This window comes from Pleurodeles waltl, chromosome 1_2 (assembly GCF_031143425.1).
Source record: "Pleurodeles waltl isolate 20211129_DDA chromosome 1_2, aPleWal1.hap1.20221129, whole genome shotgun sequence".
NCBI lineage: Eukaryota > Metazoa > Chordata > Amphibia > Caudata > Salamandridae > Pleurodeles > Pleurodeles waltl.
In genome coordinates this window covers 881,534,046-881,562,027 of record NC_090437.1, presented here as the reverse complement: position 1 = coordinate 881,562,027, position 27,982 = coordinate 881,534,046, and the positions used below count along the sequence as shown (strand labels likewise).

The 27,982-nt window shown below is 44.1% G+C and overlaps 1 protein-coding gene across 2 annotated transcripts in view; it reads left to right on the top strand.

Moving 5' to 3' along the window:
• LOC138245589 (uncharacterized) overlaps positions 1–27,982 on the top strand; it is a 1,324,589-nt gene that overhangs the window by 156,470 nt on the left and 1,140,137 nt on the right. For both annotated transcript variants that reach the window (XM_069199313.1, XM_069199321.1), the window contains one exon: positions 6,187–6,303. In XM_069199313.1, coding sequence (XP_069055414.1) covers positions 6,187–6,303 — 117 coding nt within the window. The remainder of the gene's footprint in view (positions 1–6,186; positions 6,304–27,982) is intronic.

The window sequence follows — 27,982 nt, the reverse complement described above, 5'->3', positions numbered from 1 at the left end:
GCACAAGCAGGCAGGCTCATCTCAGCGGCAATGTGTAAAGTATTTTCACAAACATATACAGTAACACAGTTAAAACACCACAAAGGATTCCACACCAATTTAGAACAACAGTTAATATTTATCTAAATCAAACAACACCAAAGCAACAAAAATCCAACATACACAAGAAAAGATATTACTTTTTAAAGTAAAAAGAGTCTTAGTCCATAAGAATCAATAGATGCGTTGTTTTTACATAATGTACCTGGTATGCATAAAAAGTAAAGCCGCAGGGGCGAGGGTGCGTCAGAAAAGCAAACAATGGGTCGATTCCTTACTCGCAAGTGAGGCCGTGTGTCAATTCTGTCTCCGCCGGGTAAGCAATGCATTAATTCTTTCATCGCAGAGCAGGGGATGCGTTGATTTCCGGATGAGCAGCCTTGGGTCCATACGGTAATGTTGAAGATTTGATGCCCAGGAACGATGCATGGAAAATCCAGATGCATGCCAGCAATGAATCTGCGCTGATCTGGTGAGTTATTGATTTCACCAGCACTGCGATGATTTTTCAGCCGCGGTGCAGGCACTGAATCAATTTTTCTGATGCTTGGCACCGGTGCGTGGATTTTCACTCCGGTTCTGCCAGCTTCTGCTTCCAGGGGCCCAGCAACTAGATGAGACACCTTTTGTCAGGGCAGGTGGCCTGAGCAGGAGAGACCAGGTGCTTACATATGAAGTCTTTGATGTCTCTGAGACTTCTTGGCAGAAGGCAAGCTCAGTCCAAGCCCCTGGAGAAACTTCACAAGCAGAATACATTGCAAAATGTAGTCTTTGTGCTCACTATGGCCGAAGCAGCAACTGCAGGCCAACCCAGCAACACACACATGGCAGTACTCCTCCTCACAGCTCTCCTCTTTGGCAGAGGTTCCTCTTGATCCAGAAGTAATCTAAAATTTTGGGGTCAGTAGTCCAATACTTATACTCATGTCTGCCTTTGATGTAGGCAAACTTCAAAGGAAAGTCTTTGTAGTGCACAAGACCTTGCCTCTTCCTTGCCTGACCCCAGCCATACTTTAAGAAGTTGGAGACTGTATTGTGAGGGGTCAGGCACAACCCTTTTAAGTGCAGGTGTCAGCTCCTCTCTCACACTCTAGTCCAGGATGACCCATCAGGATATGCAGAACACACCTCAAAATACTCACTGTGCCAAAGTGGCAATTTCAAACAGACAATCCCAAAAACAACTTTACCCAAAAAAAATATTTTTAAATTGTGAATTCAGAGATCTCAAACTCCACATCTCTATCTGCTCTCAATGGAAAATTGCACTTAAAAGATACTTAAAGGCGATTCCCATGTTAACCTATGGGAGGGATAGGCCTTGCAATAGTGAAAACCGAATTTGGCAGTATTTCACTATCAGGACATGTAAAACACACCAATACATGTCATACCTTTTAAAAACACTGCACCCTGCCCATGGAACTGCCTTGGGCTACCTTAGGGGTGACATATGTACTGAAAGGGAAGTTTTAGGCCTGGCAAGCGGGTGCACTTGCCAGGTCGAACTGGTAGTTCCACCCTGCCCATACAGACACTGTTGTGGCAGGTCTGAGTCTTGTTTAATGGGCTACTCATGTGGGCGGCACAATCAGTGCTGCAGGCCCACTAGTAGCAATTGATTTACAGGTCCTGGGAACATATGGTGTACTATACTAGGGACTCACTAGTAAATGAAGTATGCCAATCATGGATAACCATTCATAATAACAAATTACACAGGGATCACTTGCATGTTAGCACTGGGCAGCAGTGGTAAAGTGATCAGAGTACCAAAACCAGCAAACACAAAATCCAGCACACAGTCAAAAATACAGGAAGCAGAGTCAAAAAGACAGAGGTAACCACACCAAGGATGCCAAGTCTAACAGAGTCTGTAGCAAGGTTTGATTTGTTGTCATTAATAGCCAGAATAGCCTCTTTTTAAGTGGTAAAACAGCTGTCAAATGTTGAAGATGTGTTTCCCAATCTGGACTAAATATAACAATATCATCAAGATAGGGCACGGCAAACTGCCTGTGGGGTCTAAGTATCTTTTCCAGCAATCTCTGTAATATTGCTTGGGTACCATGGAGACCGAAAGCTAACACTTTGAAGTGGTACAGACCTGAAGGTATAAAAAAAGCATTTTTGTCTTTGGGGGCTTCAGTGAGAGGGATTTGCCAATAGCCTTTAGTTAGATGTAATGTAGATAAGTATTTTGCCTTACCCCAACTGTTCAGTCACCTCGTCCACTCTAGGCGTAGGGTAAGTGTCAAATCTTGATACTGTTGAGTTGCAAAAGTGTATGCAGAATTGATGACTACCGTTGGATTTGGGCACCAACATAATGAGAAAACACAAGGATCAGTTGGAGGGTCCTTTGATCTCATCTTTAAGCATGGCTTCCATTCCCTTTTACACAGTTCGTCTACATGCTTCTGGAATTTTATAGGGGCGTAATCTGACTACCTTACCCTTCTCTACCACAATGTAATGTTGTATAAGAATGGTTCTTGCAGGTTGTCCAGAAAAGACATCCTTGCATTTATCTAGGAGGGTTATTAACTCTTCACGTTGGGTGGGAGTAATATGTTCTCCAGTTTTTATGTTTTCACTCTTGGTTTTGTTGGCTGTGGGGGGTAAAGTAATGCCTGGTGCAGTGGTTCCCAAGCTGGGAGGCGCGGCTCCCTGGTGCACCATCAAAACTAGCCAGGGGCGCCGCACACAGTTTGGGAACCACTGGCTGTAGTTTTATTGTGTCCGAACTGGAAATAGCTAAGTGGTTCTCAAACTGTGTGCGGCACCCCTGGCTGGTTTCGATGGAGCACCAGTTTGGGAACCACTGGCCTAGTGGATGTGAATTTGTTCTAAACATGTTTGTTCTAAAACAAGGGTTTTTTCCCATTTTTAAGGAGATTAACATGGCATATGTGCTCCCCTGTCTCTTATGTGGAATCGCTATCTGGTAGGTAACCGTGATAACTTTGGGCAGGACTTTGGCCAGTAATTTGTTGCCTGAGGATGGTAACAATATTAGGACCTTTTCCCCTGGACTAAACTCCTGAAGATTTGTAGTTTTCTCATAGTTAACTTTTTGTTTTATTTGTGTTTTCTCAAGATTTTCTTCTACTTTTTCCCAAGGGTTATGTACAACATTTTGCAAATGGGCTGCATAATCTAGAATGGGTTTTCCTTCCTCCTCCTCCCATTGTTTGGCCTTCATTTCAAGAAGGGAATGGGGCTGCCTATCAAACACTGGTTCCAACGAGGAAAATCCCGTAGAGGATTTTACATGGGACCTAATTTCAAAACGAACCGTCTATTTGTAATTTCTTGTCCCTACCTCTTCCTGAGTCGCATACCTCCTTTTTAAGGAGCAGTTTGACTGTGCAATTGTATCATTAGACAAAGCCATCCTTTTGAGGGTGGTACACAGAGATTCTGATCATTTTATACCTAGAAATTTGCAAACCTGGGAGATCAGTTGGGAGATAAAGGGAGTTCCCTTGTCAGCCATCAGGTCTCGGGGAAACCCTACCTGAGAACAGTAGTCTACAATTGCCTGAGCAACCACTGTAGTTGTCATGCTGGGAAGGGGAATTATCCTATTGAATTAATGCTATTAAAATATTTGTTACCATCACACTACAGAATTACAAAAATCGGTTCAGTTTTTGCTTTCCTAACTGGTGAATGTGTACAGTTCTTATTTACATTTTGTTGTGTGCTACAACAAATGACATCTTACAACCTTTCTTCTCAAACACCTGTAATTCTATTTACTTTTCTTTCTCTGAAAGCAAAGTGGGAAGAGTTTGTATACACCAGCCTTCCACATGTTAAAAAATGTGCAGCAATTTGTCAGAAGACATAGCCTGGCATTTGACCTCCGTCTTTGAAGCACAGCAATTGTGACAAGATAAATACAGAATTCGAAGGCATCTTTATATTTTGCTTGAACATTCCCATCCAACCTAAAATCGGTTCACCAGCCACCATTGGGTTGTGACCCACAGTTTGGGAAACACTGCTGTAAGGTTAGGGATGACCTCTACAGGAAACCATTTAAATTATAACAGAAAAGAGAAATACATATTGTACAATACTGTTCTGCGTGGATGTTTTTCAATAGACTACAATGCTGACATGATATCCATGGCATAGACAGAAAATGAATCCAAAACTGAAGCCTTATTGTAAAACATAATGCGGATAAGGAGAAAAAGAGACCCAGCTTTTATTATAAGATGTGTCTATATGCAGGCTTGTTTCTGGTGAGTACTACATTGTTTGTTTTTACACCAAATATGTTACTCTGTGAGTTAGAACAAACAGTGCTTATAAAATCGGCTTGCTGTACTTCCCTACAACACAAAATAATTATTTGTTGGTGGGCAATATTTCAGTATACTTTTCCTACCCAAGAAACCTTTGTAATGTGCAACGCGCTGTGATGTACTTGTATACATGTGTTAAAGTGTCAACATTATGAGATAATACTTACTGAAAAAGTGATGCTTACTGCAGCATAGTTTGTCTTTCTGTCCCTGTAATTTAGTCAAGCCTGCTGAGTAACAATTTTGGCCTCCTGTGCCAAATAATATCAATCGTCCTGTCTTCATGGTTACTTTTATTAGTGCAGGCCCTCTTCTGTCGCCTAGGTGATCATGTATTAATGATTTGTTGTATATTTAATGTGTTGTTGACTGCTTTTGTGCTTTCCAAAATACTTTTTGGAAACAGAGAAATTAGGTATGGCACATAAACAATTTGGGCTGTTCAGCCATAAGCAGGCCCCATTTCACTGATATATGCTCCTCTTTCATATAAGACGTGAAGATGCCTTACTCTTCACCTGTCAAAGGCTAAAACCCCAACTATTCATCTGAGTCAATGGACTCATTGGGCCCTAACGAGGCCCTGGTACCATCCTCACTGCGCTAGTCTCATGACTTCTTCATGCATCCTGACCCTGTACACTTTGACTCTTCTCCAGCCCTTGTCTGTTCTGTTAAGAGTTTTGAAGCAGCTGAAAAGCAGTTTGAAGAATATTTAAAATCAAGTAAAATAAAATATAGCAATCCAGATTACACAGAAAATGTGGATTTGTGCCAAGTTCTTCATCTATGTTTTGCCACCAATAAACAAGTGCCTATCCCTAGGTAAGCTTGAAGCAGACAGGACTCCTCAGTGACCCTCTCTTGTGTAGTGGGACTGGAATTATAGTTGTCAGTGCAATAGCTCATGACCATGGAGAACCCATAGCAGATAAACAGCAGCACCATGTGTGTAGACAAGGGCATTTCTTTCGTTGTGGGAGGGCTACCTGCAGTCCTCTCAGCTGATACCAGCCAGTCCTTAATGAAGACATCTGAGACTCCAGCAGCAGACACATATGTTGGTGTGCTTATGTCGTGGCTGACATCATGAGATGGGAAACCGTAGGGCAAACCTGTCACTTGACCATCCCCCACCATCACAAAGCCTGTAAGCTCTACCTGGGGAGAACATTTTCTCTGTTTTGAAAAACTATAACTAAAGATGAAGATGAAGACGAATGATCTTTATTATATTATTAAAATAACCATAAAAGCGCAATGCAGTAAAAAAACAATAAACAATAGAAATAAAAATAAATAAATACCTTCAGATGAAGCACATAAAGCATCCATTACTACGTAGGCAGAAAATTTTTTTTTTATACAAATTCTTCTTGGCGATGAAAAGGCAAAAATGTCATGGCATACATATCAAGTATCCAAAATCATCAACTTCGTCCCACGTTCTGGGGTCAGACTTGATCTCTACCGTTTCAATTCAAGGTGCCAAAGTCTAAGAGCAGGTCTTTTCATTGTTGATTTTGGCAGAGTTAGCTACTTGAAATCCTACTTACATTTTAAATAACCAGGCATAACACATAATGTGAACCCACATTTTGCATGTTTTGAGAAGTTCATAGAAAGGGGGACTTTTGCCCTTTATATTCTCCTTTGTATGTGTACTGGAGAAAATGCATTGATACCTTAGAAGAACTAGAACAAGTTGCATAAAAGACAATATTTTTTATGGTGTTGGAATGACGGTTAGTTTTGTGCTTTGTTAAACGAAATTTGTGAAGGACTAATTAAACTATGCAAACACATTTTTCATCTCCCCTTATCATAGCATAGAAGCCTGGTTTTACAGTCACCGCCCAAAAAGGTACAAGAGATGTTTTTCTCACTGCAGATTTCCAACTCTCATAAATCATTGGCCAAGCTGACTGACTTAAAAGAATCTGGGGTGAGTCACGTTTTAATATTTTGCTTTAAAGTTTTTTTAAGGGATCGGTAGTGCCACTGAAAGTGGACAACATGAGTGAATTGTTAGACTATGTAAACAGTCATTGTTTTGACCATTGTTCAATGTGTTCCTGCAAATGTCACATGCCGCTCGCTCTCTGTCAACCTCACATCCTCTCTCACCTTCCTGTTCAGTCAGTCAGTCAAAAATATTGTTAATTTAGACCATAATCTAAACAACCACCATAAATACATCCTAAAATAATAAAATAAAAGTTTAAAATACATCCCTCAGGTAGAACATACACTGAGAATGAGTCAGAGGGTCCCGAAGTTACCCACCAACCCCTGCACCTTATCTGCCAAACCTTTAAAAAAAAAACCTTGACTGTAATTAAGAATCTCCAAATTGCACATGTGGCATCCAGAAATCTCATATTCACGAATAAACTGAGGGCCTGATCTCGACTGATGGTTCCATACTCAACCCTTTTGCTGCTAAGCCTTTCCCCCTCCTGTGCTAAGCCTTTTTTGGGTATTTGTGGTAAATTGCGCTTAGTCCCTTGTACCTTTTTGTCCACATAAGCTATCCATGCCAAATGCGCATCCAACATACTGGGGATTCTAAAGGTACCTAGGGTTTGTGGACTCCCCTGGAGGGGACAGAGAAATTCGCCAATATACAGCTTTTTGGGGAAAATGAAAAAAAGTGCTGCAGAAGAAAGGATCTGTTTTTTCCCTGAGGATGTTGTCAATGAAGGTATTCCGCCGCTAAAATCACCATCTTCTCAGCTTTCAGGGACAGGCAGACTTGAACTGGAAAACCAAAAGTTTCAAAACAGTTTTGGCATTTTACTGGGACATAGTCCATTTTTCCTAGTTTTGTGCTTTCAACCTACTTCCAGTTAGTGATATAAATGGGTATAAAACCAATGCTGGGTCCCAGAAAGCTACATATTTTCGAAAAGAAGTCAAAATTCTGAATTCAGCAAGAGGCCATTTGTGTAGGTCATTCAAGGTTTTCCTATAGAAAGTAACAGTTGAAATAAAAAAATATTGAAAATTAGTTGAAAAAAACAGCTATTTGTGTCTACGTTTTCATCTGTAACTTCTAACTATGGCAGATTTTCAAAAGCAATATACTGTTGCATCCACTGGACCCTTCTGGATGTGGGGATATATAGGGTTTGTAGGTTCCCTATGTTCTCAGAGCCAATTACTGAGTTGCACCTTGTAATGGTTTTTCATTGGGTACAGTGCATAGAGGAATTCATTTGCTAAAATAACAAGAGTGAAAAATAGGTATCAAGGAAACCCATGTATTTCCAAAATAGGCACAAGATATGAAGTTTAGAAACAGTGGTTATTTGCACGTCTGTTAATTTGGGGGTTCCCATACTAGCATGTGAATTATAGGACATTTCTCGAAATGACTTCTTTCTTACACACTCTTACAGTTGAAAGCCACAAATGTAGACAAAGACAGTTGGTAATGACACTAGTTCTGCTATTCTGTGTTCCCCCGAGTCTTATGATAGAAAATGGTACCTCAATTGTGTGGGTAGGCCTAGCGCCTGCGACAGGAAACGCCCCAAAACACAACGTAGGCCCATCGCATTTTTCCACTGAAAACTGACTTGTTTTTTGCAAAGTGCCCAGCTGTGGATTTCGGCCTCTAGCTCAGCTGGCACCTAGGGAAACTTAACAGACCTGTACATTTTTCAAAACTATGCGCCTACGGGAATCCAGGATGGGGTGACTTGTGGGGCTCTCACCAGGTTCTGTCACCTAGAATCCCTTGCAAACCTCAAAATGTTTCTAAAAAATACTTTTTCCTCATATTTCCCTGATGAAAAGTTCTGGAATCTGAGGGAAGCCACAAACTTCCTTCCACCCAGCATTCTCCCAAGTCTCCCGATAAAAACGGTATCCTCACTTGTGTGTGTAGGCCTAGTGCCCGTGACATAAAACGTCCCAAAACGCAACATGGACACATCACATCTTTCCACTGAAAATGTACTTGTTTTTTGCAAAGTGCACAGCTGTGGATTTTGGGCTCTAGCTCAGCCGGCACCTAGGGAAACCTAGCAAAATTGTACATTTTTGAAAACTAGAATCCTTTGCAAACCTCAAATTTGTCTAAAAAACATATTTTCCTCACATTTCTTTGATTAAAAGTTCTGGAAACTCTGGGAAGCCACAAAATTCCTTGCACCCGGCAATACTCAAAGTCCCTCAATAAAAATGGTACCTCACTTGTTTGGGTAGACCCAGTGCCCACGAAAGGAAATGGTCCTAAACACAACATGTATGCAGCACATTTTTCCACTGAAAACTGACCATCTTTTTTCCAGTGTGAGTAGCTCTAGATTTTGGATCCTACCTCAGCTGGCACCAAGCAAAACCTAGCCAACCTTTACATTTTTTAAAACAAGATTGCTAGGGGAATCCAGTATGGTGTGACTTGTGTAGATCCCATTAGGTTTTCTGACCCACAATCTTCTGCAAACCTCACAGCTTTACTGAAATCACCCATTTTCTGTACATTTCTGTGATGGAAAGTTACGGCAGTTGCAGGAATCCACAAAATTCCTACCATCTCGTATTGCCCCTCCTGTGACAATAGAAACGCTGCCCCATCTGTGACAATAAAAATGGTGCCCCACCTGTGTGGCTGAGCCTAGTGCTGCAACAGGAACGGATCAAAACAAGGACAATTGGAGCGCTTGCATGGAGACACCTATTGACCCCGGTTAGATCCGTTCCTGTCACTGGCACAAGGTCCAGCCACACAAGTGGGGCAGAGTTTTTATCAGCATAGGTAGGGCAATGTCTTTGTGTATTCCTGCAGATTTCTGAAGTTTCCATCACAGAAATGTAAGAATGATGTGTGACCAGCCAAAGTTTGAGATTTGCAAGGCATTGTGGGGTGCATTTGAAGCACACCACCATGGACTTCCCCAGATGTCTACTTATCAGAAGTGACTGGGGCTGGTAGGTTTGTTCCAGGTAGCAGCCTACTCAACCCTGAAAAGTGCAGCCGCTCACGTTGGAAGTGGGACGTTTTTGGGACTTAGCCGAGCTCTGTCGGCCATATGTGAAATCAACACCCAAAACAATCAAATCTCTTTTTCCTTGCCATTGGGATGAGCAGCTTTAGCGAGCAGGGTGGGCAGAAGGACTGTGTCTATTTTGGGGGGTTGGGAGCATTGTCATGCCAATTCTGGCCAGACCCACCCCTATTAGTCCCTGGTGCCTACTGCTGCCCCCCATGGGAAGATCAGGTGCTATTGCCCTCATCTGCCCCCCATGGGGGGGGGGGGCAGAATGACTCTGCCCATTTATTTGGGGTGGGGGCATTGAGAGGACCATCATGACCCATCCCAACCCTACACTAATTATTTAAAACAAATCCCAGGTGTCCTAGTGGGCTTTCTGCTCCCTTGGGGATAGCAGATCGCGGGGCTGTTGCCCCCATCTGCCCCCCAAGGAGGGGTAGAAAGACTGTGCCCATTTTTTGGGGGGTGAGGCACTGACAAGGCCATCATGGCCAGCTCCCACCCTAAACTAATAATAAAAAATACATATTCCCTGGTGTGCTAGTGGGCTTTCTGTCCCCCCGAGAGGGGGCTGGTTGGGGGCTATTGCCCGTATTTGCCCCCAAGAGGACAGAAAGATGGTACTCATTTATTTATTTATTTATTTTTAGGGTGGGGCATTGATAGGGCCATCATGGCCCACCCCTGCACTAATGAATGAAAAAAATCCCTGGTGTCGTAGTTGTCTTTCTGCTCCCCTGGGGGGTAGATTAGGGACTAATGCCCCAAAAGACTGAAAATGCGTAGGTATTGGGAGAGCAAAACCCCTTGCACAAGGGGTCGCTCCCCCTCCCTGATGTCTAGTGGAGAGGGGGTCGGTGCTTGGGGATCACCCTCCTTGGGCGATCCCCAAGCAAGGATCCTCATGGGAGTGGTACCCTTGGAAAGGTTCTCCCTTTCCAACACTACCTCTTTCACATGCCTCAGTGCTCATGCAGGGAAAATGCTAATTTCATTTTTTTTTTAATTGAAATGACGTCAGCGATCAGCGCGCTGATTGTCATTTCAATGCAAACCCCAAACAGCCTCCAGAGGTGGGGAACTTGTTTCCTACCGCTCAAGACTGTTTTTGGAGAAAGGAAATCCCTCTGGTGCCCACACCAGAAGGATTCCTGATTGTGTGCAGAGGGAGGCGGGGGCTGTCCTCAACACACAAGCACTGTGACTGAGGAAGGCCCTCAGCCATCCTCAGCACAGAGGGGTTAATACATAATGGTTTTAAAAACAATTTCCACGCATTTAAAATCCATAAACAATCTAATAAAATGTATGCCCCATTACATTTTGTCTTCATCCGACAGGTGCAAATACCCCCCCGCCCCCCCATCTATCATGGATCGTTTAGTCCTCCTGTCTACATAACAAGGATTTAGTCCATCCTTAATTTCAATACAACATCCCTGAGCTTTGGGTTGGGTAAGGTGTCAGTGCACGGGAAACTTTCATCCTCAGACCAAGCACAATTATAAGCAAGTGATTGAAGCTCTGACTTTGAGATCTGCAGCACCTGCTTCCTCTGGTCTGACTTTATTCCCCAACCTATTACATTACAAATTCCATTCAGTGCTTGATTAGCCCATTTGAACTCACTTTTTTCAACTTTGACTTTACAGAGGTGTGCTTATGGTAGGGTTATCTTTCCTGGTTAGCCTCTGCCAAAACTCCAGTGTGGCTCCTGACCTCAGATAGCTCCAGGCCGTAAACTGGCACTCCACCTTTAAGGTTTGAACCATAGCTGAGGGTGGGGGTGTAAGGAGTCTTTTTAGGCATTTACATTCTTCTTAATTCCAATCCAAATTAACCTGAAGGATAAAAAGTTCACCCCATCGCATTATAAACTGACAGTATGGGGCGTAAGGAGTGCTCACCATACTTCCGCCTGAATTGTTTTAATCCCCTTACTGACATCAAAGCAGTCGTGTTTAGTGATTTGATATGCTCTCTCCAATTTAACTTTGTATCAAACCACATACCCACATATTAATATTATTCCAACGTGTCCACTTTATTCCCACCCAAATACCAATTGTACCCTTTACCTTTCCCAACACCATTATCTTAGTCTCATCTAAGTTACCAGTGAGCCCTTTCCTTATACAGTAATCCTGAAATTCTGCCAATTTCTTCTGTAGCCCTACTTTGGTCATGTCCATTATCACTAAATCATCTGCATTCAATAGACACGAAACATGAGTGCCCTTCATATTGGGGCACAGGCCATTAGCCTCCTTCAACGTATTTGGCAGGTCCACAAAAAACAGGGAAGCCAAACACAGCCTTGATGCAGACCATTTCACTCTGGATATTCTTTCATAGGGGGCCCACCATGTCTAGAATCACCTGCACCCAATGCAACATGCAACTCTTGGAGGAGTACGAAAAGATCCTTGTGAATTCCAAGCCTCCTCAATGTTGTTCATAATAGATTTCAGTCTACCAAGTTGAACGTAGTACAGAAGTCCACAAAGCAGCAAATCACTTTCCCTGTTAAATCTATTGATTTCTTTGCCATTGCCCATAGGCCGAAGCAATGGTCCATGGTTGAGTGGCCTTCTTTAAACCCACCCTGTTCAAATGTGATAGCATTATTTTCTTCCACCCAGGTCTTTAACAAGCTTAGCAACTCTTTGGAGAAGATTTTCACCCCCACATCTAATAAACTAATTAACTGGTAAATCTTAGGCACTGTGACATCATCCATTTTATAGATTGGCCTACTAATTGCTCCCTTCCAACTTTTGGGGCAACATGCCGTGGCCATGATCTTTTGGAAGGTGTTATAATAGAAGTTATCCCACCAATCTATGTTGTTTATTATTACTGCGGGGAGATTGCCTGGGCCTGCATCTCTAATTAGCCTAAGTGTCTGTATGGTTTCTTTTATCCTACTGAGTGGTAAATACTACCTAATCTCTTCACCTACCTTGAACTTTGTCTTCAAACCCACCTCAGCATCATCACTTTCGTATACATCACTTTCGTATATATATATATATATACACACACAACCATGGAATGCTGAAGATTATGCATAACAGTTACAGCTGTTAGTAGAAGATCTAGAGTAATATGTACAGATTATTCCACCCAGCTGGTAATGGTTGTAAGGGACTTTAATCACAAACGTGACCCAACCTTCAGCGTTCAAATGTATTAAGAGCTGTTGCATATCTATATATATATATATATATATATATGTGTTCAATGGTATGTGTAGCTGCAGATACACATGCTGTGCACTGTTCCTGCCATCTAGTGTTGGGCTCGGAGTGTTACAAGTTGTTTTTCTTCTAAGAAGTCTTTTCGAGTCACAGGACCGAGTGACTCCTCCCTTTCGGATCCATTGCCCATGGGTATCGACTCCATCTTGGATTGTTTTCTTTCCACCATCGGGTTCGGACGTGTTCCTCTTCGATCCGTGATTTGAATCGGGAAAGTATAAAAATCCTTGAAAAAAGCATTGGTATTGTTTGCGATCGGGAACAACACATCAACACCGATGAGACAACTGTATCGGTGGCCCTTCAGGGCTTCTGCGCCCAGCCGCGGCCTGGTTGGCCCGACCACAGACGTTGTCGAAGCCTCATGGACCGGACCCCCTTCCGTTTCTGTCCGGAGTGCCACGCGAAGTATCCATGTACAGACCAGCATTGGGTCTGTAATCTGTGCCTGTCACCGGAGCACAGAGAAGATACTTGCGAGGCCTGAAAGTCCTTTCGTTTGAAAAATACTTTGAGGGACTGGAGGGCAAGCCGAATGCAGGTGGCGTTGAAATCTGCAGAACACCTCAACGTCGAAGAGGAGGAGATGGCTATCTCCATCCAGGGATAGGACTCGGACGACTCCGAAGGAGACCGAACCCCTTCAACAGGCCAACAAGTGAGTACGCCTGCCCCGACCCAACCCCACAGTCAACCGAAAAAACATAAGGCCTCAGGGACGCCACTGCCTGAAGGCCATGGCTCGACCCACAAAAAACAAAGCGGTGACCAAGCAACACCTTCGGCACCGAAAAAGTCCAAAATCGTGCCGAAGAGTTCTGACTCGAGTCGAGAAACCGGTGTCGAAAAATCTCGACATCGCCTTGTCGAATCCACTAAGCCTCAAAAGAGCCTTTCGGAGCCGAGGCCATCCATCACCATGGGCATTTCGGTGCCGAGGAAACTGGCTTCGGAGCCGAAAAAGACCTCTTACACAGAGGAACATGGGCTCTCCAAACAACTAAAGGAGAGGCACAGATTTGAAGAGGAGCTTCACGTTGAAGAGTTTGACCAAACGCAGGCACGGATACAGATCCATAAGGATACTGGAAAGATCCAAACTGCCCCTCCTCTCAAATTCAAGAGAAAGCTAGCTTTTCAACCACAAACAGAGACTGAGACTTATCAGCCAAGAGCTAAAGTGGCTAGGGAGAAATCACCAACTCGCCATTTTTCGCCAGAACTTTCTCCCCCGCATCTGCCACAAAGGACAGGGTCACCAATTGGCACGCCCACTGCACAGCCACCCACACATACTGTGCAAACACACGATGACATAGACCCCTGGGACCTCTACGATCCCCCTGTCTCGGACAATAGCCCTGAGTGCTACCCCTCAAAACCATCTCCACCGGAGGATAGCACCTCATACACCCAGGTCTTGGCCAGGGCTGCTGCATTCCATAATGTTAGTATGCATTCTGAGCCATTGGAGGATGACTTCCTCTTCAATACCCTGGCCTCCATGCACGAATCATACCAGAGCCTGCCTATGCTACCAGGCATGCTTAAGCATGCACAGCAAGTGTTTCAAGAGCCGGTAAAGGGAAGAGCCATCACACCGCGGGTGGAAAAAAAAGTACAAACCACCCCCGTCGGAACCAGTGTTCATTACGCAACAGCTCCCACCGGACTCTGTAGTGGTTGGTGCCACAAGGAAATGAGCAAATTCACAATCATCGGGAGATGCACCACCTCCGGATAAAGAGAGTTGCAAATTTGACGCAGCGGAAAAGAGAGTGGCGTCGCAAGCTGCCAACCAATGGCGTATCGCAAATTCACAAGCCCTCCCCGCCCGTTACGACCGAGCTCACTGGGATGAAATGAGTGACATCATCCAGCATCTACCTAAAGAGTATCAAAAACGGGCTCAACAGATGGTAGAGGAAGGGCAAGCAATTTTAAACAATCAAATTCGTTCGGCATTGGATTCCGCTGACACCGCTGCAAGAACTGTAAACACGGCAGTCACAATTAGGAGACATGCTTGGTTAAGATCCTCAGGATTCAAACCTGAGATACAGCAGGCTGTATTGAACATGCCATTTAACCAGCAACAACTGTTTGGGCCACAAGTGGACACAGCCATCGAAAAGATGAAGAAAGACACTGACACGGCCAAAACCATGGGCGCGCTCTACTCGTCCCAGTATAGAGGGACATTTAGGAAACCGCAATTTAGGGGAGGTTTCAGACAGCAACCTTCAGAGGCATCCACCTCTCAAGCAAAACCCACCTACCAATCCCAATATCAGAGAGGGGGGTTTCGCGGATCCTTCAAGGGACAATTCCCAAGTTCAAGGGGAAAGTTTCAGCCCACCAAGCAGGCCCCTAACAACAAACAGTGACTTGACTGTCACCCTTCCCCAACACACATCACCAGTAGGGGGAAGGCTAACATTTTACCACAAACATTGGTCAGACATAACCACGGACACATGGGTCCTATGAATTATCCAACATGGTTACTGCATAGAATTCACACATTTCCCTCCAGATATTCCCCCAAGAGCGCACAAACTGTCGGCACAACATCTAGACATGTTACAAGTAGAGGTACAAGCACTATTAACAAAACAAGCCATAGAACTAGTACCTCACCAGCAAAAAGGAACAGGGGTTTATTCCCTATATTTCCTTATTCCCAAAAAAAGACAAAACGCTAAGACCAATTTTAGATCTCAGAACATTAAACCTTTTCATCGAATCTGAACACTTCCACATGGTCACACTACAAGATGTAGTCCCCTTACTAAAACATGGAGAATACATGGCAACACTGGATCTAAAAGATGCGTATTTCCATATACCCATCTATCCATCTCACAGAAAATACCTCAGATTTGTCATACAGGTCAAGCATTACCAATTCAAGGTACTGTCCTTCGAGATAACAACAGCACCCAAAGTATTTACAAAATGCCTCGCCGTAGTAGCAGCTCTTATAAGGAGATATCACATGCACGTATTCCCATATCTCGACGATTGGCTAATAAAAGCCAACACTCAACACCGGTGTCAAAATCACACGCAGTATGTAATAGATACCCTACACAGACTAGGCTTGTAGGAAGTTGGCTCTGTATGTACTATTTCAAAGTAAGAAATAGCATGCACAGAGTCTAAGGGTTCCCCTTAAAGGTAAGATAGTGGCAAAAAGAGATAATTCTAATGCTCTATTTTGTGGTAGTGTGGTCGAGCAGTAGGCTTATCAGAGGGTAGTGTTAAGCATTTGTTGTACACACACAGGCAATAAATGAGGAACATACACTCAAAGACAATTCCAGGCCAATAGGTTTTTATATAGAAAAATATATTTTCTTAGTTTATTTTAAGAACCACAGGTTCAAGATTTACAAACAATACTTTAAATGAAAGGTATTTCACTCAGGTATCCTAGGAACTTTGAATTATCACAATAGCATGTACAGTTTTGGCAAAAATGGCAATAAGCTATTTTAAATGTGGACACAGTGCAAAAATCAACAGTTCCTGGGGGAGGTAAGTAATTGTTAAGTTCACAGGTAAGTAAAACGGGACTACACGCCCTGATGCCAGGGAAGGTCTCTAAGGGCTGCAGCATGTCTTATGCCACCCTAGGGACCCCTCACTCAGCACAAACACACTGCTTGCCAACTTGTGTGTGCTGGCGGGGAGAAAATGACTAAGTCGACATGGCACTCCCCTCAGGGTGCCATGCCAACCTCACACCGCCTGTGGCATAGGTAAGTCACCCCTCTAGGAGGCCTTACAGCCCTAAGGCAGGGTGCATTATACCACAGATGAGGGCATAGGTGCATGGGCACTATGCCCCTACAGTGTCTAAGCAAAACCTTAGACATTGTAAGTGCAGGGTAGCCATAAGAGTATATGGTCTGGGAGTCTGTCAAACACGAACTCCATAGCACCATAATGGCTACAATGAAAACTGTGACGTTTGGTATCAAACTTCTCAGCACAATAAATGCACACTGATGCCAGTGTGCACTTTATTGTAAAAATACACCCAGAGGGCATCTTAGAGATGCCCCCTGAAAACATACCCGACTTCCAGTGTGGGCTGACTAGTTTTGCCAGCCTGCCCACACACCAGACATGTTGCTGGCCACATGGGGAGAGTGCCTTTGTCACTCTGTGGCCAGGAACAAAGCTGGTACTGGGTGGAGGTGCTTCTCACCTCCCCTTGCAGGAGCTGTAACACCTGGCGGTGAGCCTCAAAGGCTCACCCCCTTTGTTACAGAGCCACAGGGCATCCCAGCTAGTGGAGATGCCCGCCCCTCCGGCCACTGCCCCCACTTTTGGCGTCAAGGCTGGAGGAGATAATGAGAAAAACAAGGAGGAGTCACTCCCCAGTCAGGACAGCCCCTAAGGTGTCCTGAGCTGAGGTGACTCTGACTTTTAGAAATCTTCCATCTTGCAGATAGAGGATTCCCCCAATAGGATTAGGGATGTGCCCCCCTCCCCACAGGGAGGAGGCACAAAGAGGGTGTAGCCACCCTCAGGGCTAGTAGCCATTGGCTACTATCCTCCCAGACCTAAACACACCCCTAAATTGAGTATTTAGCGGCTCCTAGAACCGAGGAAGATAGATTCCTGTAACCTAAGAAGAAGAAGGACTGCTGACCTGAAGAGAAGACGGAGATGACAACTGCTTTGGCCCCAGCCCTACCGGCCTGTCTCCCCACTTCAAGAAAAACTGCAACAGCAACACATCCCACAGGGTCCAGCGACCTCTAAAGCCTCAGAGGACTACCCTGCATCTAAAAGGACCAAGAAGATCCCGAGAACAGCGCCCCTGTTCAACAAACCTGCAAATTTGCAACAAAAAAGCAACTTTTAAAGACCACACGTTTTCCGCCGGAAGCGCGAGACTTTCGACTCTACACCCGACACCCCGGCGCGACCTGCGAAAAAATAACACTACAGGGAGGACTCCCCAGCGACTGCGAGCCCGTGAGTAGCCAGAGTTGACCCCCCCTGTCCCCCACAGCGACGCCTGCAGAGGAAATCCAGAGGCTCCCCCTGACCGTGGCTGCCTGCTTCAAGGAACTCGACGCCTGGGAAACACACTGCACCCGCAGCCCCCAGGACCTGAAGGAACCGAACTCCAGTGCAGGGGCGAACCCCAGGCGACCCTCTGCCTAGCCCAGGTGGTGGCTACCCCAAGAAGCCCCCCCTGTGCCTGCCTGCATCATTGAAGAGACCCCGTGCCCCCCCATTGATTCCTATTGCAAACCCGACGCCTGTTTGAACTCTGCACCCGGCCGCCCCTGTGCTGCTGAGGGGGTACTTTCTGTGCCTGCTTGTGTCCCCCCTGGTGCCCTACAAAACCCCCCTGGCCTGCCCTCCGAAGTCGCGGATACTTACCTGCTGGCAGACTGGAACCGGGGCACCCATATTTCCATTAAAGCCTATGTGTTTTGGGCACCAATTTGACCTCTGCACCTGACGGGCCCTGAGCTGCTGGTGTGGTAACTTTGGGGTTGCCTTGAACCCCCAACGGTGGGTTACCTTGGACCCAACTTTGAACCCTGTAAATGTTTTACTTACCTGTGAACTTAACAATTAGTTACCTCCCCCAGGAACTGTTGATTTTTGCACTGTGTCCACGTTTAAAATAGCTTATTGCCATTTTTGCCAAAACTGTACATGCTATTGTGATAATTCAAAGTTCCTAAGATACCTGAGTGAAATACCTTTCATTTAAAGTATTGTTTGTAAATCTTGAACCTGTGGTTCTTAAAATAAACTAAGAAAATATATTTTTCTATATAAAAACCTATTGTCCTGGAATTGTCTTTGAGTGTGTGTTCCTCATTTATTGCCTGTGTGTGTACAACAAATGCTTAACACTACCCTCTGATAAGCCTACTGCTCGACCACACTACCACAAAATAGAGCATTAGAATTATCTCTTTTTGCCACTATCTTACCTCTAAGGTATTAAAAGAAAAGGGACCTTGCCTTCCCTTTTTAAACCCCCCCGACCCCTACCACCTCCTGTTTTTTTTTGTGTAGCCCACGCTAGACTTACCTTTTCTCTTTGTCCTCCATGGCAGGGCCTGGGGGGCATCGATTGCTGCACTCCTCGGGGCGCGGAGCTCCTCGGGGAGGGGGTCCTGCCACCTTTGGGGGGTGGCAGGGGTGGTGGGGGGTGTAAGGGAGGGAGTCGGGGTGGGGGTGGGGAAGACCCCTATCAGTGCCAGGGAAGGAATTCCCTGGCACTGATAGTGCTTACCACCATGGATTTCATGGCGGTTCCTACTGCTGGAAATCCACTGCGGTAAGCCGGGTCAAAATGCCGGCGGCGGTATTGTGACGGCCGCCGGGCTGGAGACCCAGGTCTCCAGCCCAGCGGTCGTCTCCGCCCAGGCGGGCGGAACGGGGAAGCGGCGGATGACCATGGCGGTAACCGCCATGGTCATAATCCTCAAAAAAAGACCGCCAGCCTGTTGGCGGTCTTACTGCCGCTTAACACCGTCCGCCAGGGTTGTAATGACCCCCTAAGTCTTACTTTGAAATAGTATATACAGAGCCAACTTCCTACACTTCCTAAATGATTACCGCATATTTGTGACGGGGTTGCGAATCCGTAGTTAAAAAAAACAACAACAAAAACAAGCATGGCCTCCCGCACTTGTTTTTAAATAAGCTCCTGGATGTGCCAGGTCCTGGGGGCACTCTTTTCTTTTTAATAGGGGGGCAGCCTCCTGACCATCGCACCTTCCCCCCCAGACCCAGGGACCACCACCCCAGATCTAAAATGCTTCTAATATGTGGGGGGAGGCCCAAATGCCTCCCCCACAGCCCCAGGGACCACCACCTTCCCCTTGGCGCATAACATGAGCATGGGGCCTCTACCCCCATATGCTACAGGTACCACCACCTCCCTGGGGCCAAAATGCTTTTAATATGTGGGAGAGGCCCAATGGCCCCCTGTAGTCCCGGGGATAACCGCCTTACCGGGGCACATACTAAATAATGTAAAGGGGGTCCGTAGCTATATGCTGTAGCTTAGTGGCAGCTTTGAAGCTGCAGCCAAGGCACAGCAAATACTCCAGTTTTTGACAGTGGGACCTGTCAAACAGGTCAACTGTCAAAAACTGTAGCTTTCATCTCTGACCCCTGCATGCAGAGATGAAAGGTTTGCATCAGCAACCACGTAGCTTATACTTAAATCAGCTCCTTGGTTGCTGAAGCAATGGGATTGAAGGGGATGCCTTGAGGCTTTTCCTGGTGTCCTAGATAGCCGGTAAAGGGTTTGTTATAAAATAAATTAAAAAATATATATATTTAGGGACCACGGGGAGTTTTTGAGGGCTATCCCAGAGATTCCATAAAAATAGGAAAAAAAAGAAAATGATTAGCTCAGCGTGAAGGTCACAGACCAGTGGGCGGGAGCTTGAAAATTGGAGTTGCACTGAGGCAGGCAGGGAAACAGATGAAAAGATTGTTCTCACCAACAGGGAGCAGCATTGTAGCTGATCCCTGCGGGCGGGAGCAATGCCGGCTTCTGCTATCTGCTAGAGATGGGGAGCTGGCTGGGGTCAAAGTGGCCTTGGGGCTCCCCCAACTACTACCCTTCACCACAAAATGTGCTGGGCCTCAGGGGATGGGGTTTCCTGGGCTGAACTAGACTCAGGGATGGGGGCATGAGTTATAACTTCCTTATGTCACGAGTTATAGTTACTCGAAAAAACTATAACTGGGGAATTTCCAAGGTTTTGTACAAGTAAATTCGAAACCTAAGCATAACGTCCCTGTAACCTTTGTTTCTTAAGTGAATTTCAATGTTTTTTTTTAACGTAAAGAAATTTTCATTACTATACGTTAATCCAACTACCACTGCGCATGGTGGTGGTTGGACACAGGGCCTGGCCTGTGGCCAGTCCCCTATAACCACCCACCATTGCACAGCGCACGACCCAACTCTTTGTACGGTGTGGTTGGCCGCCAACCCCCCCTAACTACCCACCCCTGAGAGAGAGAGAGAGAGAGAGAGAGAGACAGGGAGACAGGGAGAAAGTGAGAGATTGATGGAGAGAGTGATTAAGCTTTGATGAATGATATACTTAAAATGAGATATTTGCGGCCAAATTTAAAAGAAAAATGTTTTTGTCAATTAAAAAGAGTGAGGTCACCTTTCAGTATGCAACTTAAAAATTTAGAGTTGAAAAGAAACTAAGACAGAAAATGACCACATACTCACTTAGACTAGAACCCTTAACATTTAGGCCCACATTACAACTTTGGCGGGCGGCAACCGCTGCCCGCCAAGTTTTAACCGCTGTGCGGCCGCCAATGCGACCGCACTCTCGCGGTGGCCATTATGACATCCCTGCTGGGCCGGTGGACGGAAACCGAGTTTCCGCTCGCAGGCCCCGTGGGGATGTCGGCCGCAACATGGGAGCTGGCTCCAAATGGAGCTGGCGGTGTTGCGGGCGTGCGACGGATGCAGTTGCACCCGTCGCGCTTTTCACTGTCTGCTGTGCAGACAGTGAAAAGCTTTACGGGGCTGAAACAGGGGGCCCCTGCGACTCCCCTTTCCGCCAGCCTTTCCATGGGTGTTCCTACCACCATGAAAAGGCTGGCGGGAAGGGGACTCGTTATCCCCTGGGCAGCGCATCCGCTGGGACCAACGTGGCGGAAAACCGCTGGTCCCGGCGGTGTGACCGCAGCGGTCATAATATGCGAGTTTGCACTGCCAGCCTGTTGGCGGTGCAACCTCCAAAACAGCCCTGGTGGTCTTTGACTGCCAGGGTTGTAATGAGGGCCTTAGTGTGCTTATCTGAGACCTTAACCGCTAGGCCAGAGGTGACTCCTTACTGTGCATTATCCAGACTTAGCTATGATATTCAATCCACAGATGTTGAGGGGAAACAGCCTAAGCAACAGTAGGGAAAGTGTGCCACGTCATTAGGTGGAATATACTATTCTCACTGCAGTCTAAACAATAGCAGGGAAAACGTTTTGTAGGCTTTATAGCTTTGGAGGGGGAAAGTTTACTTATTCTAAGCAACTGTAGGAAAACCGTTAGTCTTCGAAGGGCTTAAATTTACTATTCCTGCTCTATTCAATGCAATGTTGGAGAGGCTTTAATTACTATCCCCACTCCATTCTAAGCAACAATAGCAAAAGAGTTGGACTTCGGAGGGGTTAGATTTACTATTCTTACTCCAGTCAGTGCAACACTAGGGAAAGTGTTGGACTTCAAAGGGTTCGTATTTACTATTCTCACTCCAATCTAAGCAACAGCAGGGAAAGTGTTTGCCACAAAACATTAGATATCTTAATACAAATCGTACTAAGTTATTAAAAAATAGTGAACACTTACTACAAACCAATATTAAAGTACACAAAATAACTATATTTATTCATGAAAAATGTTACCATGTAGTTTAAAAAAAGAGAATTACATATCACATCAACTTCACTAACTACAAACATTACTTAATAATACATCACTTGTGTATTTAATTTAAATTAATAAATTAAAACAAATTTTAATTAACAAATATCTCGGCAACAAATTCCCAAAAACACAATGAAATACATTACAATTATCAAAATACATATAAAACATTATACATATTTAATTTCCAATTAATAAATTACATAATTATATAAATTAATATTAAAAAACAAAGCAATGTATTTTCAGCAATCCACTCGCTTAAAAACACTATTGAAAAATATACAAACATATAAAACAATACAAAATAAATAAAACATTACATGAGAATTAAAAAACTTTTTTGTATACATAAGTAAATAAAAATATTTTTTACGAACAATAACAAAACAATCAAAAACATTTAATTTAGCTACTCATCACATTCTCCTACAAATAAATTAGCCCACAACTAAAATATAACTTAAATAAATCAGTATTCAAATATTTACATAACTAACCAAATAAATCATTAAGAATTAAAAGCTAATTAGTAATAATTTCTATTTTTTAATTAATTACATTTTCAACTCTTACCCCTAAAAACTCAACAACCACTACTACTGTATAAAGTCAATAAATAGGTAATAAACTATTTACGTAGTTAATAAATTATATAATAAATAACTAAAAACTAATTAACAAGTTCATTTTTATAGCCTAATTAATTTCCCACCCTTTACCCCTATAATCCCAACAATCATGTAATAAAATATAAGTTACTATAACCTACAATAAAACTAAATTAAAAGTAAAATTTTACAGTTTAAATTTAAAATATAACACTAAACATTGCATAATTAATAATCAATTAAAAAAGTAATTACAAATGTAACATAAATGAACAATATGTTAAACATATTTATAATTAAAAAACTTTCCAACCTGTCCCCCCACGAAATCAACGACCTGCTACAACTCTACAAATCACTAATAACATTTAAAAATCACTTAAAATTCCAAACTACATTTTTAAAAATTAATAACAATTAAACCAACAATGCTAACAGTTAAAATTATTAAAATAGCTACAACTCATCAAAACAGTTAAAAAACTATAGTTTTTACCACTATTTTAGAAAAACAATACTAAAAACGTTATTATTAAGAATGATATTGCTTACAAAAAATGTATATTCTTGCCAATGATATTCCATACCACAATATTTTCGTATCATGACATTTTTTTCAATATTTTGGAGTTCCCATATTTTGAACTCAATATTTTGTTCAAATACCCTACTAGTACCAGCTTTTTCTTGTTACACATAACTTTCTACTAAATACAAACCTAAATGCACATTGTATTTATTGTCTTTAAATAAACATACAAGCTTAAATAATTTATCAAATAAATATCGGTAAAAAAGGTTTCACCTTTTTGGCATAGAGTGGCATTAGCACACATTGCATAGGTTAGTCAGAAAAAGCTACAGTTGTACTCAACTCAAATTCATTAAAGATCTTTAAAAGGGCCGACTGGTAGTGCCTAGTGCAACAGTATAAGTTTGTGCCCCCCCATGACATCCTTCTCCATGGATTCCCTCACTGCCACCTTCCATTAGTACCCCTCATCTCTCCACAGCCCCCTCTCTCATGTATTTCATTTGCTATATAGGGCTAATCATACTGTTGCATGGTGTCAGAGTACTTTACATCACACTCACATTATAAAGATACAATGACTCATTCATGTGTAAATCAGTGTATGGGAAATGTTACATAATACAAAGAGGACTACAAGGTGTAGGAGTCACATGTCTTCCATACCTATAGGCAGTATATTTTAAGAGTGGGTGGTCTAGAAAAGCACAGACTCAGGATTTAAAACATATTTCTACCTGGCAAACCCATTTTAGCAACATTTGCATAAAGATAGGCTTCTGATAAATGTGAAAGAAACTATTCTTTCAACACAACACGACACAGCAAGGGAATTTGTTGCGTGTCATTGCAGGAAAAGGAGAGAGCAGAAATGCACCATATCTACTAAGATATGGTGCATTTCTGCTCTCTCCCGGGGTTGGTGCTCTTCAGGCAGCCTAGTGCCCACGTCGGCACCCTTGCTGCATGGCACAAGGTTACCTGTATTACTGGAGAACATGGAAAGAGGAAGTAACCAGAAGAAATGCAGATATTTTTCCTCGTTATGTCTCTATCAGGTAGGCACAACATTTTTGAGCAAACCCAGGTTTACAAGTGTTTTTTGAACGCCCATGCTTCAGCCATGTAGTGCCTATGTATTGCAAGGTAACGCAAGGCAGCACTGCATTTAAGCACAGTCTTTGCGTGGCTTAGTAAATGCCAAAATGGATTTTTCCTAGAGTCTGGGCAAGAAAAGTGATACAACTTTGTCACAAAATCTTATCAAATCAGGGCCATAATATTCTAACCTACACCTTGTAATTTGCATGTAGATATTTGAGGACAGTTCATAGCTCACTGTGCTATAATAGGATTGGAATTTATGAACTGCAAGTAACAAAAGGATCTCTGTGACAAAAGCAGTAACCCAATGAGATAGCTACATAAAGTAAAATTCCTTGATTTGCTTGTTACATTTGCTTTGCAGTAGACATATTAACCCTCTGCACTACCATGAGTCAAAACTGCCACTAGACAAAACTCCTTCCTCTCTAGTGGGCACATTAATCACCATAGTTATCTTAACATTATTAGCATTGCCTGAAAATTGCTGATGCACAAGTAACTCTGCAGCAGGTGAACTCATAAGATATTTCAAAACACAGTGGGCCTACTTCACAAAAAAACTTACTTTTGTCTAAGTTTATGGTTTTTTGAAATTCACAAACCAATTTTACAAGTAGTTTCTTTATGACTGCCCATTTTTTTATGTGCAGAGTCTCCGCTATGAATGCAGACACTCCGCAGTCGTAAAGATACTACTCATAATTTCTTTGTGAATTGCAAAAACCTGTAAACTTACACAAAAGTGTACGTTTAACTTTTGTCAGTCATGCTGAGTTGCACTTAGCTTGTTGCCCTGTGTGCTGGCACTGATTACACTGTCCTAAAGCTGACTCTGGTATAGGAAAGTTCCCTCTTTTTGCCATGGTTACCCCGATTTTCTGCCTGATGTCAGTGTGCTTGACTGTGTTCACTGGGATCCTGCTAACCAGGTCCCAAGTGATTATGCTCTCTCTCCTCCAGATTGGGTTGTTGCATACTGTTAACCCAGTATTTCACCCACAATTGGCATACTGGTGCCCCCTTAAAAGTCCCTAGTACATGGTACTTAGTGGCCAGGGGCTTCCAGGGGATCCCTATGGGCTGCAGCATATATTTTGCCACCCATATGGAGCCCATGCAAAGGCTTCTGCAGGACTGCCATTGAAGCCTGCGTGAAAGGGTGCATGCACCCTTTCACTGCCATTTACACTACACCAGGTCACTTATAAGTCACCCCTATGGCAGGCTCTCAGGCCCTGAGTGCAGGATGCAAATTACCTGGGTGTGAGTGCACCCCGGCACTAACAGAGGTGCCCCCATGACCTCCAGGACCATTTTCCCAGACTTCCTCAGTGCGGGGATGCCATTTTACACCATGGGATGCCATTTTACCTATGTCCAGCTACATAATGGTAACTCTGAACATAGGTATTTTTGGTATCAAACATGTATTGGGTGTATGATCCCATGCACTCTTCACTCTGGGAGCTCCTTAGCAGGCCCCCAGTAGTGCCATTACAGCCTTCTGAGGTTTTCCAGGCAGCCCAAGCTGCTGCTACCTCACAGATAGGTTTCTGCCCTCCTGTTGATTGAGAAACTCAAGCCCAGGAAGGCAGAACAAAGGATTTCCTTTGGAGAGGGTTGTTACATCCTCTCCCTTTGGAAATAGGTGTTACAGTCTTGGAAAGGGTAGCCTCCCCAAGGCACTGGAAATGCTTTGATGGGCACATTTGATGCCCTCCTTGCATAATCGTAGGTTTTGCCATCTTGGATTCCAGGGAGCTTCTGAGTGGCCAGTGCCAGCAGGTGACGTCAGAGCCCTCCCCTGATAGGTGCTTACCTGTTTAGCTGACCAATCACACTTTCAGGGCTATTTAGGGTCTCTCCTTTGTATGGTTCTTCAGATTTGCATTGGAAGACTCCAGCAGGAATCCTCTGCATCCTCCACTTCAACTTCTCACCGACAAAACTGCATGTGGACCCTCCAGGAACTCTACAAACTGCAACAAAGATGGAAGACACCTTCTGCAGCATTGTATCTTCCGCTTCTGCCAGCAACTGCAACTGTTTCCCAGTTGTGCATTCTCTGAAGACAGCCCGTCTTCAGCCTGCACCCGAAGAGTGAAGGAATCTCCCTTGGGGTGAAGGAGTCACTCCCTGGCTTCTGCAGGCACCGGCTGCAACGACGACCAGCTGTGTGGATCCCCTCTCCTGCTGAGCTACATAGATCCTGCATCATGGGTGGTGGACTGAAGGGGTCCTGATGGTCCTGACGTCCTACTGTCCACCTTTGGTGGAGGTAAGAGCTTGCCTCCCCATGCAAGACAGTACCCCCATGCTCCACGTGTTTTGCAGTTGCCAAGGCTTGTTGGCATTCTTCCACAAAGTTCTTTGTGCATCTTGCAGCTCTTGCCCCCAGAACTCTGTCCTGAGATGCACATCTTCCTGAGTGGTTCTCTGGCGGCTTGGGAGCCTTTGTCGTTGTGCTACATGGGCCTCTTTTGCACCTCTTTTGTCCCAGTCCTGTGGGACAAAAGAGGTGCGCACTGCCTGGTCTTCTGTGGTATCTCTGAGTTGCTGAGAGTCTCCTTTGAATCCCCCTCCTGGGTAGGGTCCACCTGGTCCTTCCTGGGCCCGGGCAGCCCCATTTTCCACTAACCGCGAGCTATATGTGTGCCAAGGCTTGTTGGCCAACTCCAGCAACGCAAAACAGACTGCAATCTTCCATCCGGCATGGGACATCACTTGCACCAACCAGGAACCCGACTCCACATTCTTAGGTGCAATTCTGAATGTTCTTCTTCACCCGTAGTTGTTCTTTTGCACCTTCATCCGGGATAACAGAGGCTCCTGTTCTCCCTAGACTCTTCTGTGCTTCTTGGACTTGGACCCCTTCTTCCACAGGTCTTCAGGTCCAGGAATCCACTGTTGGTGTCTTGCAGTCTCTTCTGGTTCTTGCATAATCTTCTTTTTCGTGTCTGTGTGTGTTCTGGGAAAGTTACTGTGTTTTACTCCTGCTTTCCTGGGCATTGTGGTGGCTTCTAGTACTTACCTTTGGTGTTTTCTAGTACTCTCAGTTCCCTTCTCCACACTACACTTCCCTAGGTGGGAAACCAACATTTGCATTCCACTTTCTTAGTATATGGTTTGTGTTCCTCTTAGGCCCATTTCTAACTATTGTGATTTTCACTAATTACACTGTTTTCTAACTGTTTTTACACCTGTTTTTGCATACTAGTGTATATAATTTGTGTATTAGTTACCTCCTAAGGGAGTATAGTCTCTATGGTATTTTTAACAATTGTGTCACCAAAGTAAAGTGCCTTTATTTTTGTAACACTGAGTATTTTCTTTCATGTGTGTGAGTACTGTGTGACTACAGTGGTAATGCATGGGCTTTGCATGTCTCCTAGATAAGCCTTGGCTGCTCAGCCACAGCTACCTCTAGAGAGCCTGGCTGCTGGAAACTGCATACATTTTTACTAATAAGGTATAACTGGACCTGGTATAAGGTGTAAGTACCATAAGTACCCACTACAAACCAGGCCAGCCTCCTACACCTGGTCTTTAATAAACATGCCTGCATCTACCTTTTTATAATGAGATTAATTTTAAATGTATGCTACTATAACACAAGTCATAACAATGCATTACTTTATCACACAAGTGAAATAGCTGCTA